Source organism: Carassius gibelio, chromosome B12, assembly GCF_023724105.1.
Source record: "Carassius gibelio isolate Cgi1373 ecotype wild population from Czech Republic chromosome B12, carGib1.2-hapl.c, whole genome shotgun sequence".
Taxonomy (NCBI): Eukaryota; Metazoa; Chordata; class Actinopteri; order Cypriniformes; family Cyprinidae; genus Carassius; species Carassius gibelio.
Window position 1 is genome coordinate 17,046,675 of NC_068407.1, and position 18,954 is coordinate 17,065,628.

An 18,954-nucleotide genomic window follows, 5' to 3' on the forward strand; every position below is an offset into this window, starting at 1 on the left:
AAGTTCCTGGCACTCAAAAAGAGGAAATTTGCAAGCATATTTGCACACGCAGCCATTATCTTTTCTTACACATGGTTTAAAATGCACAGTGCTGGAGGTTTCGTATGGATATGCAAACTATGCCTGTTAGACAAAGTGTACAGTGCTTGCTGGAATCTGATATGCAATCTATTTATAAAGCACCAACCTCATTTAGTTCTGTTCTTATGTCACATAAATGCTATTCAAGAGTATCACCAATGCCGAGTCTGTCGACACAGCGTTAAAAGCCTTCTGTCTCTCTCTCTCACACACACACACTAAAACAATGATATTATGAGCTAAGGGACTCTAGAACAACTGGGTCCAATTAAAGACTGAAAAACTGTGAGAGCAGTGCTGAGCTCTTGCCAAAACAATTCCTCCCTTAAAAGTGACACATATTTTCTGTGAAATACAATCACTGATGAAATATTGGCTGTGCTAGGGAGTATTCTGTATCTTTATTTCTGAAAAAAAGAAAGCAGTTTTTCTGCTTAAGGACAGATTAAATGGGATGAACGACAGATCCGCGTGAAGCCGAGTCAAGCACCAGTGCAGCGGAGTACAGTAAGACTGTACTCCCAAGAATTTGTTGGCCCAAGAGTGCAAAAAAAAAAAAATCGATTCAAAAAAGCAAAAACTACACGTCTTCACAGGAGTGTTATGTTGCCCTCTCTAGGCACAAACTCTAAGTGTTAAATTTTATCGGCTAGATCACTGCAGGCCTGTTGCCGTTTCAGCCATTGCTATCCTTCTAATGAATGACTAACTCCAGCCAGAAGGGAAATTACATCACCTGGGTGTAGAAAGAAAAAGGCAACTGCAGAGTGGCCCTGTTTTATCACACAAGCATACTCGCACACCTTCCTGTTTGCATACATGCGCTCGCTAAACATTAGCACATTGCCACTCGTGTTATGTAAAAGTCTTTGTTGGTGAGCGTTCAAATAAGACTGAATGTTGATCAAAAGTTCAAACGGTTTAGATTCAGAGGAACTTGTCAGATCAGTGGCTCTCCAATGCTTTTGCTTCGGGCTTAAATAAACATCAAACGGCGGCCCAACAGTACCAAAGCTGTTTAGCATAAACAATGTCAGACTGCAATTTTTATTTATTTACTTACATATGTATGTACGTATGTATGTATTCATATAATATTAGATTATTTAATAATAAATTAATGATTACAAGAGAAATGAATTATTTGTTATTTTTTATATATTTTATTGTAATAGTATTTAACATATATATATATATATATATATATATATATATATATATATATAGATAGATAGATAGATAGATAGATATAGATAGATATAGATAGATAGATATATAAATGATATATAAATATTATGCAAACTATTTTTTATTTTTGATGCAATCAATGACGATAAATTGTTTGACAGCATTTATAGAAATATTTATATATATAAAACAATATAAAATGTTTAATAATATAAATAATAATAATAATAATAATAAACAATATCAAAATAATATAATAATATAAATATTTTAGATTGCTTAATTTAAAACTTGATAATTTTTTACATTAAATATAATTAAATAATTATATAAATATTTGTATATTGTTTAATTTAGAATAAAGTCTTGTAATTTCATATACTACAGTATTCTACAATAATATAAAAAATAAACTATAAAAATATTTACATAAGAATGTTTTTTTTTTTTTTTTTTTTACATCAAACTAGCTAATAATAACAGCACACACCAGTGCAGTCTGGGTCATATTTTCTTTTTGTAGCTTTCCCAGATGCAACCCTTGAAACTGTCTAATTTGGCTAGCTTCATTGATGAAAGATGAATTTGAATACACTGCATTGAGAGAGAATATATATATATATATATATATATATATATATATATATATATATATATATATATATATATATATATATATATATATATGGGAAGCATTTTCTCTGACCTTTAAAAAATTATGAGTTTATTTACTTTTCTAAACTAATTACACACAATGAAATGCTAAGTTGTGTTTTATCATGTGCATTTATAAAGCTTTTGCACACTCTTTGCAACCCTATAAGAAAAGAACTGTGACCCATTTCTGGGTCATGACCCAACAATTGAGAACCACTGAAATCGACTCTCTTCTTGTGAACAGAACACATGTCTATTATTGCACCATTAACACAGCATACTGCAACCTCTGCAAATGCATGGCAGTTTCTTTGATAGCTGATTAACTTTATCAGCGGTCACTCGGGTTATTCGCTGCAAATGCAAATGTAATTTAATTGGACAATCTGCTGAGTGCATCTGAGGCTGTGGAGTTGTGAAGCTCACATTACTGCAGGTGCTTTGGCTGACACTTAATCACATTGTTATTTAAATTCACCATGACTCATTTAGCAACTACACTTGGAATGCACAAAAGAGTGGCGGACATTCTTCACAGTCTTTTTGCACAATACTTGTTAGGACATGTGTAAAACAAGTACACTCCATATTAAAGCAAATAAAAATCAAACAACATTGCAGAATTTTTATGAACACTTTTACAAAACATTATTTTGCAACCGAATATAGAAAAATAACACTATTCTCTTGCAATGCTGGATATATTTGAACTGATATAGTTCTGTTAATTAGCCAATTAGGCACAATGTAGACGGACAGTTCACCCACAAATTAAAATACTGTCATCACTCAAATTAAAACCTGTGTGCATTTCTTTCTTTAGTGTGAACATGAAAGAAAATATTCTGAAGATTGTTGGCAACCAAAAAGGCGATGGTAGCCATTGACTTTCATAGTATTTTTTTTCCATACTATGGAAGTCAATTGCTACCAGAAATGTTGGTTACCAACATTCTTCCAAATATCTTCTTTTGCAGACCTGCGTAGGTTTTACTCTTCTGTTGAACACAAATGAAGATATTTTACTGTCTGTAACCAAACAGTTGAGGGCAGCTATTGACTTCCATTAAATTCCAATAGAATTTTCATTCTTGGATAAACTATGCACCTGTTAGTACTTAGAAATATGTACTACTAATAATGATAATGTTATTACTCCTAAAAATAGCTCCCAAAAATGACTAACAGCAAAGAAAATGGCCCATATTCTCAAAACTGGAAAGTATGCCTAAGAGCAGAGCATTGTTCTTAGCTGGTAATCCTATCTCCCAGGCCGTTTCAAGATCAGCAGTCATGAATGCGTAATAAATTTGAAAAGCAAATAATTGGCATTGCTGCTGAGTGGGGGAAGGGAGGGAGGCCGGTGGCACGTTGGAAAGAGGACAGCGCTCTGATCAACTGAACAAACAGTGCATTAAGACTAATGCTTTTCCTCAATAACACCTCGTTACACTGTGTAAACAACAGGTTTTCAAGGTCAATGCTGGCAACAGTTTATGTTTCCACCTAATATTGATAATAATTCGGCAAAGTAACCTTGACATTTCGACAGGGCTTCACACAGAACCTGTTGATTATTTTGAAAAGGCTATTTGATCCTCCACTCCCCGGGGGGAGGACAGTAGAACAGTGGAGGTTCACATACAGCAGATTGTCTTTTTGTATTTGGGATCGGTGATTACATGAGCAGTGCAAGATAAAACAGGTACAGACCTTGTTACATTACCCATGTAAGACCGCAGCTGTGCTGCTTTGTTAAAACAGCAATTGCAACACAACTGCTAGAGCACAATGGATGGGAATGCTTTACACTCTCTACACTGTAAAGAAAATAAAAGCACAGAAATAAATCAACTACAAGATCAGCACCACTGTGTTTAACAGAAAATTACTATGTTCAATGGTAAAATAGATTTTAATTGCTTTATTGTGTTGTTTGCATAAATCATTTAGTGAATGTCGGTAAAACTGTCGGTTATGAATATTAGCTACTGGACACATACAAATATTAAAATAGTTATCATTATCATAAAAAAAAACAATCTGTAATTTTTATCACTGACTCAACCTGTCTACATTAAATTTCACAAACAAAATCATTTTAATGGTCAGATGAGGTATATATAAAAATTACACCCTGCAATATCACATTTTATTATTATTATAATATTAACATTTATTATATAAAAAATTTAAGTCAGTAAAAATGTCAATTGGTTTTGAATATTAGCTACTGAAAAAACATCAGTAAAAAAAAAAAATCTATAATATTTATGACTGACTCAACCTGACTACATTAGCTTTCAAACCAACAAAATCATTTTAATGGTCAGATCTGTTAGAAATAGCTATATAAAGAGATCATCCTACAGATATCATATATAATTATTATTATTTTATTATTAATAATTATATAGTATCATCAGACGTAATTATATATAATTTTAATATAATAATGTATTACAAAGTAGTTACAATCAGCTTTACAACATAACACGATATAGGAGTAATCAAAAATCATTTAAACCTTACTTAGTACATAAACGCACAGCAGCACAAACAAACACAGGAACAATGTTTCAGTACATCAAAGGGTTAAATCCCCAGAAAGAAGGTTTTTTTTTTTTTTTTTTTTTTTTAATCGGGCAAACACATCTTCAGCTTGTGTGTAATGTGGAATGAGGCTGCAGCACTTTGACATAATAACCTTCATAAATGTCACGCGCTCCCTTTAAGGCATCGCAGCTGCTCGATCAGCGCGCCGTTATTAATCAATTCCTATTGATAATAGTTCGCATCGCGCACTTCAAACGTCTGGCTTCCATATTCTCCAGCATACACCGTATATCATCAGCGACGATCAGCAACAGTACACTTCACATCGATCGTTCGCGTGTATATTTGCCTTGAGCCACGCGTCTCATCAAAAGCAGCACTATATTTATCAACAATCAGCAGATCGCGACGCCACAGCGAGGCGCTTCAGTTGTCTCGATCAGTTTCCGCACTAGCCCATTGTATATATCAGATGAAACAAGCAAAACACTGATGTGACAACTTCACACAATGGCATCATTCTCATCATCGCACGCTGTTTAGAATGCAACCGCTAAACGCTCGTATGCAAATGAGCCGAGGCGAAATTAACACAAGGGTCCACTATGACTGCACGTCTATTATTAAACGGGATGCATTAGATGTCTTGTGATCACACAGCGGAATAGATGCAATGCGATGCACAGCCGCTCACAGCACATATTTCATCCATACCACAATAAACATTCGTGGAAAGCAGGAAAACGAGAAATTACCTCTCCGTGAGTGACAATTCTGCCCTGGGGGGTATCTTCTGGGAGAAAATAAAGTTTGGAGCTGGATAGAAGTTGCTTGGTTGTCCTTTCCTCCCATAAGAGCTGTAGCTCTGCTATGCAGACGGGTTCCCCTGCTTTACATCTGACCAAGAAAAAATCACCCAGGGACAGAATCCTCGCTTTGCCTTCAAGGTGAAATCTAAACGCCTTGTAGAAAATGTAAGGTCCGTGTAAACCACAAGGTGAGCCTACCCACTGCGGAAACACAAATAGACATGCCATATTTATATTCAGCAACACACAGACACATTTGATATAACGCAGGATCGGAGACGCGAGCAGCGAATTCCAGCTGATCACATGATAAATCACTTTAGATGGAAATATGAATAATAAAATATTAACTTTAGTCCTAAAGTTTCTTCCATTGGTTCCTTATCGTATCGTATGCCTAGATGCGCGCGCGCAATAAATTAATTAGAGGCAGAAATGAAAGCGGAGTGGCTGATATTACCAGGAGTGAGTTGGGCTCCATCTCGTCGCTCTGAATTGATTAAACTCAAACATTCTCTCCAAACTTGTTGGCTTGAATGGATCGGCACAGGTCCTGGAAGAGCAAAATATCAACGCACGCATCAACGCGACGACCTTCAATATGAAACCGACGCGGTGCGAAATCAACTCACTTAAAATGTCCGCGATTGATGTCTAATATTTTTTCATCCTCTATTGTTTCGCTTACGATAATTTTCCTACATTTTTGGCCACCGCGTATTCATATTAAATTCGTGAATGCGAATCGAGCCTCGTGCATGTGCAGCATGTCAGCCGCTCGAAGTCGATTTATAAAATCCCACCTCCTCTTTCGACAAAACCTGGCGCTGGTTATGAAAATGCACTAAATGCAAACACGGATTATAGACTAACCGTTTTTTTTAGACTCAAAACAAACGGCGGTATTTGAGAATATGCGCGATAACGCCGGTCCGCATCTGTCAGGACCTGAGTAAAGGAGGTTTGTATGAGTGTACCGAAACATTTCCTGCAGAGATTCTTCGTTTTATATCTCTAATGCGTTTACTGTATAATCATTTAATATAATCATTTTAATAATGCAGAAACATTAACGCGCGTTAAAGAGTCTGGGTATGGCGGGATGTGATCGGGATTGTTACGATCCAGAAGCGTCTTCTATGATCCCAAACGCTGTTGAAATGTATCAAGCGCGTGTAAACGCGACTAATGGAAACATTCTCAAATCGTCCTTTGAATTGTTGCCATTATGGCCGCTGTGATCTGAGCACGTTCACGGGTAGTGCGAAAAAACTTTACTACGCCCATGTCGTGTGCTTTAGGCGAGTAAATGTCATGGTAAGAAACGCGATTGTTTGCCAAGAGAAATCAAATGTCTTACAAAGCGACCAGATTCTTGATGGAGTGCTCAGTCGCGCTAATGTTTGTTTTTATCGAGATGATTTGATATTGCTGTCGAGTTTTTACACCGTGGAGGCAAATATAAGCTAGATCTGTCATACAGATAAAAACCCGAATATTATTTATGAACATTAATGTACGTGCCCGTGAGTTTTTGCTCATGTAGTTATTTGCCTCATTTCATAATGTATGGCTGTGCCCTTAAAAGTTGTAGCATATGGCCTAAATTACAGGATGTAACATTTACGTCAGCTATTTTTATGTCTTATGCAATGTTTTATCTTCAGTCACGAGGGGCAGCTGGTGATTATGGATGTGATCACATTCATGCTTCTTATGACAGCCTAACCCAAATGAACTGAGTAGACAATGTGCGGCGAATGTGATTTGGTAAATCTGAATCATGAGACATTATTTTGTTTTGGGGGCGGGGTTATTATTCTGCAGAACTGGATGAAACTATGAATAGAATACATATAGGTGCCCAGGATTTTGATAAATGATTTTAATGTATGGCCACGCAAATAGCTGATAATTTAGAAAAATTATTAAATGTTGTTAATAATTATAAATATATTATAAATAAATTAATAATGATAACAATGAATAATTAATTGTAAATAATTAAGGCATAATTAGATACACATTAATAATTAATTACACACACACACACACACATACATACATATATATATTGCTGGCTAATAGAATAATATTTTGCTGGTCTAGTATGTAGATATATAAAGATATCTTATATAATTGTAGAATTATAGGTATTGTGTAATACAATATTGTTTGGTCATTTTATTAATTATTTTTTTTAGAAAGTGTATATAATAAGAGTATAATATATATATATATATATATATATGTATATATATGTGTATATGTATGTATGTATATATATATATATATATATATATATATATATATATATATATATATATATATATATATAATTTTAAACACGAATCAAAGTTTCATGACATTATTAATTATTAATCATTACATAATATATTTGCACATCTTGGTAATCAAGGTTATGTTAAATGTTGTCATCATCTTAAATCTCTTAGATTAGAATGAGTGAGATATTGGTCGTCAGCCAGCATTAAAGTCATTCTACTCTGCAGATTTTATTGCAGCTGTGTGATAGTATGCGACCTTCCTTGTGATTGGAGGAGAGCGGCGCTGTAAACGTGATGTCAGCCTATGATTAAACTCCTTTATTTGAGATGGTGAGCAGTAATAGCAAGTGCATTCAAGCACACCATCAATCATCCCACTGCACTGTGACACACATTGACATGAGAGGCGAAGACAGCCTCTGTACAAACACAGATCGCAATCAGATAAAAGAACATGGATAAGAGCCATAACAGACAACATAATACAGGGGTGTTTTTTTTTTTTGCTAAATGGATTAAATACTAAATGATTCACCAAGTTCCTGTCAAGCCCAAACATATGTTTTTTATACTGCCTGTATGTGTCCTATTTGTTATTTTAGCCCAGTCTCTGCTTTTCTTAGCTGTTTACCATCTTGGATAGTCATTTCACTCTTTATAAGCTATTTTCAAATACTGTTCTCTTTCCTGATTGCCCCAGTAGTAATAAATGATGATTAGGATGTTAAGAATAATTTGCCTCACAGATTGTGTGTTTCAGTATCTGCTTTGCAGCATAGATTTCCCGTGCTTGCTGACAGTATGAGTAGAGCAGATTGATAGCCTAATCTTTCTCTCAGAGCTGCAAGGAACATTTACAGTTTGAAAGCTTGTGGAAAAATTGAATTCACTATTTCTCGCACTGTGAGACTCAATGTGCTGCTTCGCCTGTCAATAGATTTTTGCATGACTATGCGCTCTTCAGCACTGTATTAATCCCCATATTTGTTTTCAGAACAATGTGACAGAAAATATATTTCATTTTCAGTTCTTCCAAGCTACATTTGAATACAACTGACAACTTAGATGCCTTGCCATTCACTCACTCCTAAATGCACTAGTGTTCTTCTTAGTAAATTGCCTGTAATTATATATTATCCTCTTTGGTTTCAGAACCTGTTTTGAATAAGAAGCATAGTAATTTCCGAGTATCGCTCCGAGGCATTGAAATGCTGTTCACCTTACCGTCAGTAATTTGGAGGATGGGCAGCAAAAACAGCATCAGCACTTTTTTTCCTCCCTTTAGAGACAAGATATAAATTAATGACAAATTGCTACAAACTCAAGACTGCTGTCAGTGGCAGAAATCACACACTGCAGCCCATTGAAGTAAACGAATTGAGCTCACCTCACCCATAATTTTATAAATTCAAAATAAAATTATACAAATTTTAATAAATACAACCGGCATATATGTACTATTTGAGTGTCTATTTGAGTAAACAGCAATAATTGTTTTCATCCATATATAGAAACTTGATATATTTTGTCTCAGAATTGTTCAAATATCTAACTTTTTTTGGAAGCACTGCAAAAGTTTTCATTTGGCGTGACACCCCTAAATTATATTTATTAAAGGGATAGTTCATCCAAAAATGAAAATTAGATGTTTATCTGTTTACCCCCAAGGCATCCAAAATGTAGGTGACTTTGTTTCTTCAGTTGAACTCAAACAAAGATTTTTAATTCAAACCGTTGCAGTCTGTCAGTCATAATGGAAGTGAATCGGAATCACGGCTTTGAGACTAAAAAAAAACACACACAAACATAGCCAAATTAAACCCTGCGGCTTGGGACGATACATTGATGTGTAAAGACATGAAACAATCGGTCTGTGCAAGAAACTAAACAGTATTTATGTAGTTTTCTTACCTCTGATTCACCACAATGTTAGAACTGTCCTAAGCGTGTTCGCGCTTTTTCTTCAGCCTGTGTGTGACACGTCTTCTTCTTCTTCTTGCTTTACGGCAGATCGCAGATTTATAAGTGCATTACCGCCACCTATCCCACTTGAGAGATAGGTGGCGAAAATGCACTAATAAGTCTGCGATCCATTGTAAAGCAAGAATAAGAAGACGATCAGAAGTAAGGAGATCCTAAGAGAGTTGTGCTGAAATAAAATATAATAAAAATGATGCCTTAAAAATAGTATCCACATAGTAAAAAAAACATCTTAATGAATATAGTTAATTTTATTGATTGTTTTTGTTTGTTTAAAAAACATGTTTTATTTATATCAAATTTTTTGTATCAAATTATTTGTATTATTTGTATCAAAATTATTCTTGAATTTCTTTCACCTTTGACGTTCAAAATTAAATATAAATATTTTAATAACTACCATGGTATAATTTTCAGCAGTTTTGAACAGATGACAGCGGAGTTTGTCTGATTTACTAAATTTGTATTGAAATTGCCCAACAAGTCATGGGGAAAAAAATATGCTAATTATGATTTCTTATTAAATAAATAACACTATACGAAAATAAGTGTCTAACTATTAAGATAAATCTCTCTCATACCATTTATATATTATTAAGATTTATTTTTGTCTTAATTTTTCCCATGTATGTTCAGTAAAAAGAAAAAAAAGAATAACTATGAAAGAATTGACAAAGTTAGCGATACTTTATATTTTCTTAACAAACACTCATTCACAAATACTTTTATTCATTATAGATTATCAAAATAGAGCTAGCACAGGATTATTACATTATCCCAACCATATTTTGTCCTCGACAACAGCATATACTGTTTTAGAAAGACAGGTGATCAGGTGTGCTGCAACATGCTGGCTTGAAAAACAGATGAGCATATGTTTAAAGCACATGTTCTGAATGACGTGCAGGGATATCAAAGACTAAAATAATCACCAAACGAACTGCTTGCTTTTGTCATGCTTATTATTTATTCAGAATATCTCTAATATCTCATTGCACCAATTTCCAGTTAAAGGGAATGTTTATCAGTCATCTTTACAGGTCCATCTGCTCCCTCTTGTTCGGATGCATAGACACCGAGCAGTAAATAGGATGATATATGAAACTGGCAGAGATGATGACACCAGCCAGACAAAGCAACATATGAGTTCCCACCTAAAAATAGCAAATATTGCTGCGTTCTTCCAACACCTCTTGCTCAGATTTAAACTGATACCCCACCCCCCCTCCCAATTTCACTCCAAATAATATCCCTGTCCTCTACAAATGCAACCAACATTTTTTATATTTAAGTCAAACTGAAGTCTACTTTTGGTTATGCTTTGGTATAAAGGAAAATGTACTCACCTTTAAGCCGTCCATGATGAGTAGATGTAGTAGATTTGTTTGTTTGTATAAATTACACATTATATCACTCTCTCGCCATGGATCCAATAAAGTGAATGGGTGCCGTCAGAATGAAAGTCCAAAAAACTGATAAAAATATCACAATAATCCACAAGTAATGCACACCATTCCATCAACATCTTGTGAAGCGAAAAGCTGCATGTTTGTAACAAACAAACAAATCATTAAAGCATTTTAACTTCAAACTGTTGCTTCCGGCCACAATCCATAATATAGCTTTTTCCAGTGAAAAAGTCATCTCATCTGAACTTTTCACTTCAGATGATCCATTGATGAGCATGTGATGTAATGCTAAATTTATCCAAATCTGTTCCGATGAGGAAACAATTTCATTTACATACTGGATGGCCCGAGGAAAATTTTCATAAAATATTCATTTTGGGTTGAACTATTCCTTTAATTATAATTTTTAAAACCATGTCTTGTTTGTTAAAGCTAAAGTGTGTCATTCAGTGCCACTAAAGTCACCACATGCAAATGCAAAAATGAGCATTTTCAAACAGGTTTCCAAACTCTGCCATTGGACAAATAGACGGATAGCCCCACCCCAAAGTTATGCTATTGGTTGAGCCAATCTGATGTGTTGCTATGGAGCTCAAACAAAGCGACATGTTAATCACAGTGTTTACACTATTCAGGGGAATCAACCTATGAATCGCTTACTTATATCTGTCTGGACAGAAGGTATTTAAAAAATAAATAAATAAATAAATAAAAACATCACACTTCACCTTTAAGTAAAACTGCATTGTTTCAGCACATAAACCCTTGCCTAATTTCACATGATAGATCACAACATACATTTTTGATGGCTTGTGTATTGTGCTTCGCTAGATGAAAGCACACTATAGCTTTATTCAGTAAAAATGGAAAACACATGCTCCCTTTACACTGTGTCTTTTGTCAGGAAAACAAAGCAATATCTCCCATAGGATGTCACAAACACTGATTGCATCTGCGCTCAAAAATAATTTGATTTGCATGTTTCTCAGAAACCATAGCTGGTTACTCCTGCTTGAGCAAATGTGTGAACCTGACCGGCAAATGCAAACATACAAAAATGCAGCATACATATTTTCTCGTTAATGGTGCAAGGCTGTGGAAACTAATAGTCATCAGCTCAGCTTGACAGAGGGCTATCATTAACATGAGAATGAATGGCTTTAATTTGCAGAACAACAAGGGGGATTCTCAGAAAAGCACTGTGGCTTTTTTATTCTTAGATGTTTATGTCCGTTATTTGAATTGTGTCATTGCCAAATCCTTTTCCACTTTCCTATGATGCCTTTGGTATTGTATGTAGTGGCCTAGAGAAGATTTCACCATGACAACAAATTAAAACAGTGACTATATGAGTCATTTAATCATTGAATTAGGAAAGTGGGAATTGTGCAAAAGCAGCATAGAGCCACACGGTAACTGAACGGAACTGACAACACATAGATATGCTCTTGAGGATTCACCTTTCAGGTTTTGCTTTATAATATGCACTGTTGTTTAATAGCACCTACTGTATATTAGCAAGCTGTAACTATTTGGGAAAAAATGAGGGGTAATTATTTGTAAAGAAGATATTTGGAACCAGAAATAAATATAATTTAGTAATCCCCATGATACTACAAACCTGATCATTTTTTCACCATGTAATTTTACATTGAGAACAAAAGGAGCAATTTAGCAGAATGTTTATGCTGCTCTTTTCCGCATTAAATTCATTAAAGTGAATTACCCTTAATTACCCTTTTCATGGGCAAAATCCAGTCATTTCAATAGAATTTCATGCGATCTAGAATTTTGTGAGAGAAAGATTTGGCCACACAGATTCATATCTTAAACACTGGGTTCAGTGATGTTCGATAATATTTTTAATTTAATAAAACTAGCTAATTGAAATGTTACTATTTCAATGTAGAACTCATTGTAATCAATTTGACCTATTTGCAAAAATATTTTTTTATTTTTAAAATATAGATATAATATAAACTTTTGTATAACTGTAGAACATGCTGTGTTAATGTTTATTATGTTGTCAAATTCAGCTATGAATTACATAAATAACAGCTTATATTGTAAATTCAAAACTAGAAAAAAGTTGGGTAGTTTGCATCACTAAACATTATTGTCTGTCGCTTAAACATTTCTATCGTAAAACAGTCATCAAAAAACAAAACAAAAGTGTTTTGCTACTTACATCTTTGCATTTTCACAGTTAAAATGGTGAAACCATTAAAGCCCGCTTTTTTATTTGATTGACCATTAACTTTTCTTTGAATGGAGTGACGTCACGGGTTGCCAAATTGAATTGTGGGTCCGTTGCATCACGTAAATGGCGTGGCTCGTGACATAAGTCGAAAACTTTTTACATTTTCAAGCGCCTATGCAGGCTTCAGCCAATCAGTTCACCTTATGCAAATACACTAGTACAGACGCTAGCCAATCAAATTCATGCAACACCAGAGAATAGAGGGACTAGATGTTGTTGTCTGTCGTCACTATGATGGTCGCGTCAGGGCAAGTTTCAGACACGCCCTCTGTCCGGCGTCAACCGTGACACCTGGGGTAATGGAGCATAACAAACAGCAACAGGAATGTCAAATATTGAGGGGCAGACAATTTGGCCACTTCTAATTATTGGTGGAGAATATCAGACAATGGACTGAAATTTTGCTAATGTGGCTGCACCTTTAGTTTTCTAAAACCAGTAGTACAGTAGTTTTGAGTGAGGAACAGGCCAAAATGTAAGCCGTTATTCAACTGTTCCCCTGTGGAGAATAAGATCTCAGATCTCTTAAATCGTATTCACGCTTGCATTCAATTCATTCAAACACTGCACATCACGATCAGTCGCAAGACGTGCAAGAACCAATGTTGTCAAAACCAGTGGGAAAATTCTTGAGCCTTCGTGAGATTTGAGAGCTATGTGACAACAGGAAAGCTTTCAGAAAAATACATCTCAGCAACAACACAACCATCATATGACTTGAGAAGGCATGAAATATAGTCATATAACCATTTTTAATAGTCACTTCATGGTATTTGTAGTCAATTTTTAGCAACTGATGGCCCCCCAAAAATGACTCCTTTTGTGCTCCACTGAATGAATTGGTCTTACAAGTTTGGAATGAAATGAAAGCATGACCTTTATTTTTGGTGAATTGTTTCTGTAAGAGCAATCAATCAAAGAACAAACATCTCTGAAATACTAGTCTCCTTCATTCAACACAGAGTTCACTGTGCAACTCTGAAAAAAAAGAAATCTGTTTGCTGGCAAGCATCAATTTGTGCCTTAGGGAATATGACACTGGGCTGATAATATTAGATCAATATCCATGTCTGTTCCTCCTGCAGCACTTTCCTTCTATCATCCAGGCACATAATGACTTTTACTGCATTACTGCATTAAGGCCCAGGCTTTGAAACGCAACTTAATTGGAGGCGTTGTTTTATTTTTTAATATACGGCTGCAAATGATCGAGTACTATCATGTTCTGAGCACAAGGTGAATGCACTAATCTTGAGGCCACTGGATACAGCCATTACCATACAGTTCAAATAATACTGAAGGTTCTGCATAATTCACACTCCTGCATATAATAATGCAACTCATTACAATGGAGCTTCTATGCTTTAAGGAGTGATATTAAAAATGTATTATTCAGCCTGTTATACAACGCGTTTCATCTGTCACCGAGGCAAAACGCTGCTTTGCATTATAGGAACCTTAACATTATCACACCCAGAATGGATTAAACAAAATGTGGGAGCCTTGAAACAGCAGAGGAACCAGCAGAGCTGGGACTTGTTATCAAAGGCAGTGTAAAATTTCACATTCAATTGAACTGCATGTACTTATCGTGTTTCATGTCAGTCTATCCTCGTCCGTTTGAGGTGCTGCTAATACCAGTTTGGATAAAGGCAAATATTTCTCATTATCGTCGCTGGTTGTGACATGAACAAACACCCACTCACATGCATAGTCTATGGTTGCAACACGCATGAAAAGGCTTCAAACCGCTCTCCTGAGTCTCTGCCGGCAGCCGACGGTGTGATTCTGGGACTGATCGTAACGCTGATTAGAACATGAACAGTACATTTGCAACACATGAATACAGGCCGGGGCTAGTTTGTTTATGGCCTGTACCTCAACAGCTATTATATAGGTTTTGAATCCAATTTCATGAAAGCGTGTTTATCTCTAGCTGTGATTTTGTATTAAATAGTTTTTGAGTAAGTAAAATTACAGTTTGTGTGTTTATTTTATTGATTGTTATTTTTTTTTTTTTCTGAATTGTATTTTTGTTTTATTTTAAACACTTATTTTATACATACATTTTATTTTAAATTTTGTACCATTTTTACAATTACATCTTTCTCTATCAGTATGCGCACACACCAGTGTCATGTTAGTGCTACTATTATATTTTTTAATCATATTTAGCAAATTTTATTTTGTTTAAAATATATTTTTTCAAATATTTATACATTGAAAACAAAATTAAATAAAATAAAAAATAAAATAACATTGCCAGTTTATTTTTTATTTAAGATTATTTTGTCTCTTAAGTTAATATTATTTTTACTATTATTATTTGTTTCGTTTTCATAATAAACCTAGCACACATGCAATAATATGTTATTATATAACTGATTGTACATTTTTTTAATTTACATAATATTGAAAAAATAATGCACTGATTAATAATGTAGCTATAATACTTTTATTGGGATTTTATTATTAGTAGTAGTAGTAGTACAATAATTTTATTATGTAACTGATTGTTCTATTATTGACATAATAATAATAATAATAAATTATTACTTATATACTGATTGGTCTTATTAGTCATTGTTATTAAATTAAATAGTAGTAGTAGTAGTTGTAGTAGTGCAATTCTGTATTAGATATTTATTGTTTTATTGTTTATTGTAATAATAATAATTTTATTATTATTTAAATATGAATCATTTTATTTAGTCATTGTTAATATATTAAATATGTATTATTATTATTATTATTATTATTATTATGGGTGTATTTACATTTATATTTCTTTTTTTATTATTTACATTTTGAAAACCAGGCTTTTAACTGACAACTTACCTCATCATTTATATTGTTTTGTATGAATGTCCGTCTGATATAACAACGTCACAACAGCCTGGCTGTACTTGTTTGCAGTCAGAGTGGAATGATGTGTGACACAGCAGTGCGGCCGTGACGCAGCTCTCGTAAAGCACCAGAATCGTGCTACAGTGACCTTTTTTATAGGTCTCGGCTTTATTGACAGGAAACATAAAGTGTTAAGTGTACAAGCTAGTCTTAGATAAAGACAGCACATCTATTGGACAAATTCAAACACAATGGGTTTATTTGATCTTATCTGTGAGATAAGTGCAGCTCACAAGATCCCGAACATCCATTTGATACAAACAGAAAAAAATGTAATCAAATCAAACAATTCACACAGCAGAAATTTCAGAACAACAGTCAGGAACATGACATTTTATATGTGTTTCACCGGTGCATTTCACATCGTGTGTGACACGGACGGTACATTCCTGTGATAGTTCTGTCAATAAAACCTGACCTTTGCAACTATTCTCTTTCTTTTTCTTATTTCACTTGAAACCAGCGCAGGCAAACCCACAGTATCAGATCCAGATAAGACGACTCTAAAGCAACAGAATGATTCTTTTCAAATGAAACAACAGGGTGGGGTTGATTTAGGCCCACTTTTACTTGTGCGACGGCGGGAAATTAATGATTTATACAAGGAGCCCAAAAGACTGGATGAATTTCATTATGTAAGCAGCATTAATGGTGCTCACCAGGACTCCAAATGAATCTAAACTACGCTTGAAGATAATGGGCTGTTATTATTGAGTTCTGTTGAAACAAAGGGGAACCATATTGTTCATGTTTAAGTCTCAGGTTTCTAAAGAGGAACGATTCTTATGTAAATGATACGGGGAAAAGCGGTTGAAATGTCATGAGCTTAATGCAAACAAGGCCGAGCGCTCTTAAACATTTGCATGGGTAAAGAGCTGACAAAACAATCTAGGCAAAGCACTAAACCTGTGTGCTTTAAAAGAATTTTACTGCACAACAGAGCTATCCACCACATTTATTACCCGCACAGAACAGCAATTGCGCCTGGCTTCCTCGAACAATGCAAACATTATTTTTGTGTTCTGTAACACGACTGTAACCGCACCGAATTGAACGCACCGCGCTATTTTGCAATGAAAACAAGGTCTTAAATTACATGGCAATTTTGGAATGTGCGGAAAGCCAAGAGGCTACCAGTCAAGCATTCTGGATAACCTCCATAACTTTCTTCCACTGGAGGAAAATCTAACATCTGGTCCCAGGACTAAGACCAAATGTTAGCTCTTAAATCATTTCCATCCTAATTTATCCTTTTAACTTGTAAAAATGTTTTACTTTGTCTCTTTTCTCCGTAATGCAGCAAAATTGCTACGCATATTACATCGCCTGAAGAGTTTTATGCCAAAACTAGCCTTCCATGACAGCAGAGCGAAAAAGGATAATGACAGCTGCCTTCAACACACTGCTTGGCTTTTTCACTTCTCACAGAATTTCTGTGGCAAAGGGAAGGGAAAAATTTCAATTTAGTTCTCAGGGCCGTATTATATTGAGATTGACAGATAATTGAAATCATCTAACAGGAAAAAAAAGAAAAGCCTCGAGATGGGAATTGCAGTATTTCCACCTCTTTTAAGATACTTCCTTTTTGGGAAAGGAATTGTTTACCCAAAAATGTCCCTATTTGCTAACTATCACGTCACACTTGTAATCTAATTTTCCCCATCACTTCCAGTTTCACAACATTGATTTCATGGCGCCGATGTGACGTGACCAAACCTGACTGAATAGATGGAAGAAAAACAACTTTCTGTCTGCTTGTCAGTTAATACTGACATATTACTTTTTTATATATAGGTTTTAAACATAGTGCTCAAGTCATAGGCAACTTTAATGAAGCTCCATAGTGCTCCGATGAATTAGGCTATAAACTGCTGTGGAAAAGTGCTACATGAAGATTCTTCAAAATTTCATCTTGAAGCATGACAACATTTTCAACACTTTAAAAGAATTGTTCACCCAAAACTGAGAATTCAGTCATGCTCAGGCCATCCAAGACATTATAATTTGGCATTACATCACTTGCTCACCAATGGATCCCCTGCAGTGAATGGGTGCCGTCAGAAGGAGAGTCCAAACAGCTGATAAAAACATCACAAAAGAATACAATTTAAATTAAAAAAAAAAAACAACATGTAATCCACACCACTCCAGTCCATCATTTAAAATCTTGTGAATTGAAAAGTTGCACGTATGTAAAAAACATAAAATCTTAAATCTATCAAGTTGAAAAAAAGTTCATTTTCTTAAAAAAAAAAACGCCCTACATCAAGAGCCTTTTTGACAGCTGACTAATGACAAGCGATTGGCGAGTCGTTTCCATAACAGCAAAGACAAGTACTACCGTATTTTTCGGACTATAAGTCGCACCTGAGTATAAGTAGCATCAGTCCAAAAATACGTCATGATGAGAAAAAAACATATATAAGTCGCACTGGACTATAAGTCGCATTTATTCAGAACCAAGAACCAAGAGAAAACATTACCAATTACAGCCGCGAGAGGGCGCTCTATGTGTTCAGTGTAGACTACAGGAGCACTGAGCAGCATAGAGCGCCCTCTCGTGGCTGGAGAAGGTAATCTTTTCTCTTAGTTCATTTTTCTTGGTTCATGTCAAATTAATTTTGACAAATAAGTCGCACCTGACTATAAGTCGCAGGACCAGCCAAACTATGAAAAAAAAGTGCGACTTATAGTCCGGAAAATACGGTATTTACAGCTTTCATCAGCCGTTTAAATACTCTCATTCTGACGGCACCCATTCACAGCAGAAGATCAATCACCGAGCAACTGATGCAATGCTGAATTTCTCCAAATCTGTT

The 18,954-nt window shown here is 34.9% G+C and overlaps 1 protein-coding gene across 1 annotated transcript in view; it reads right to left on the bottom strand.

The window, feature by feature from the left end:
- Positions 1-5,911, bottom strand: part of LOC127969180 (AT-rich interactive domain-containing protein 5B-like) — a 103,193-nt gene extending 97,282 nt beyond the window's left edge. Inside the window, exons 1-2 of the mRNA XM_052570962.1 lie at positions 5,752-5,911; positions 5,238-5,492 (exon numbers count right to left, since the gene is read on the bottom strand). Coding sequence (XP_052426922.1) covers positions 5,238-5,492; positions 5,752-5,772 — 276 coding nt within the window. The 5' untranslated portion in view covers positions 5,773-5,911. The remainder of the gene's footprint in view (positions 1-5,237; positions 5,493-5,751) is intronic.
- Between the last annotated feature and the right edge of the window lie 13,043 nt (positions 5,912-18,954).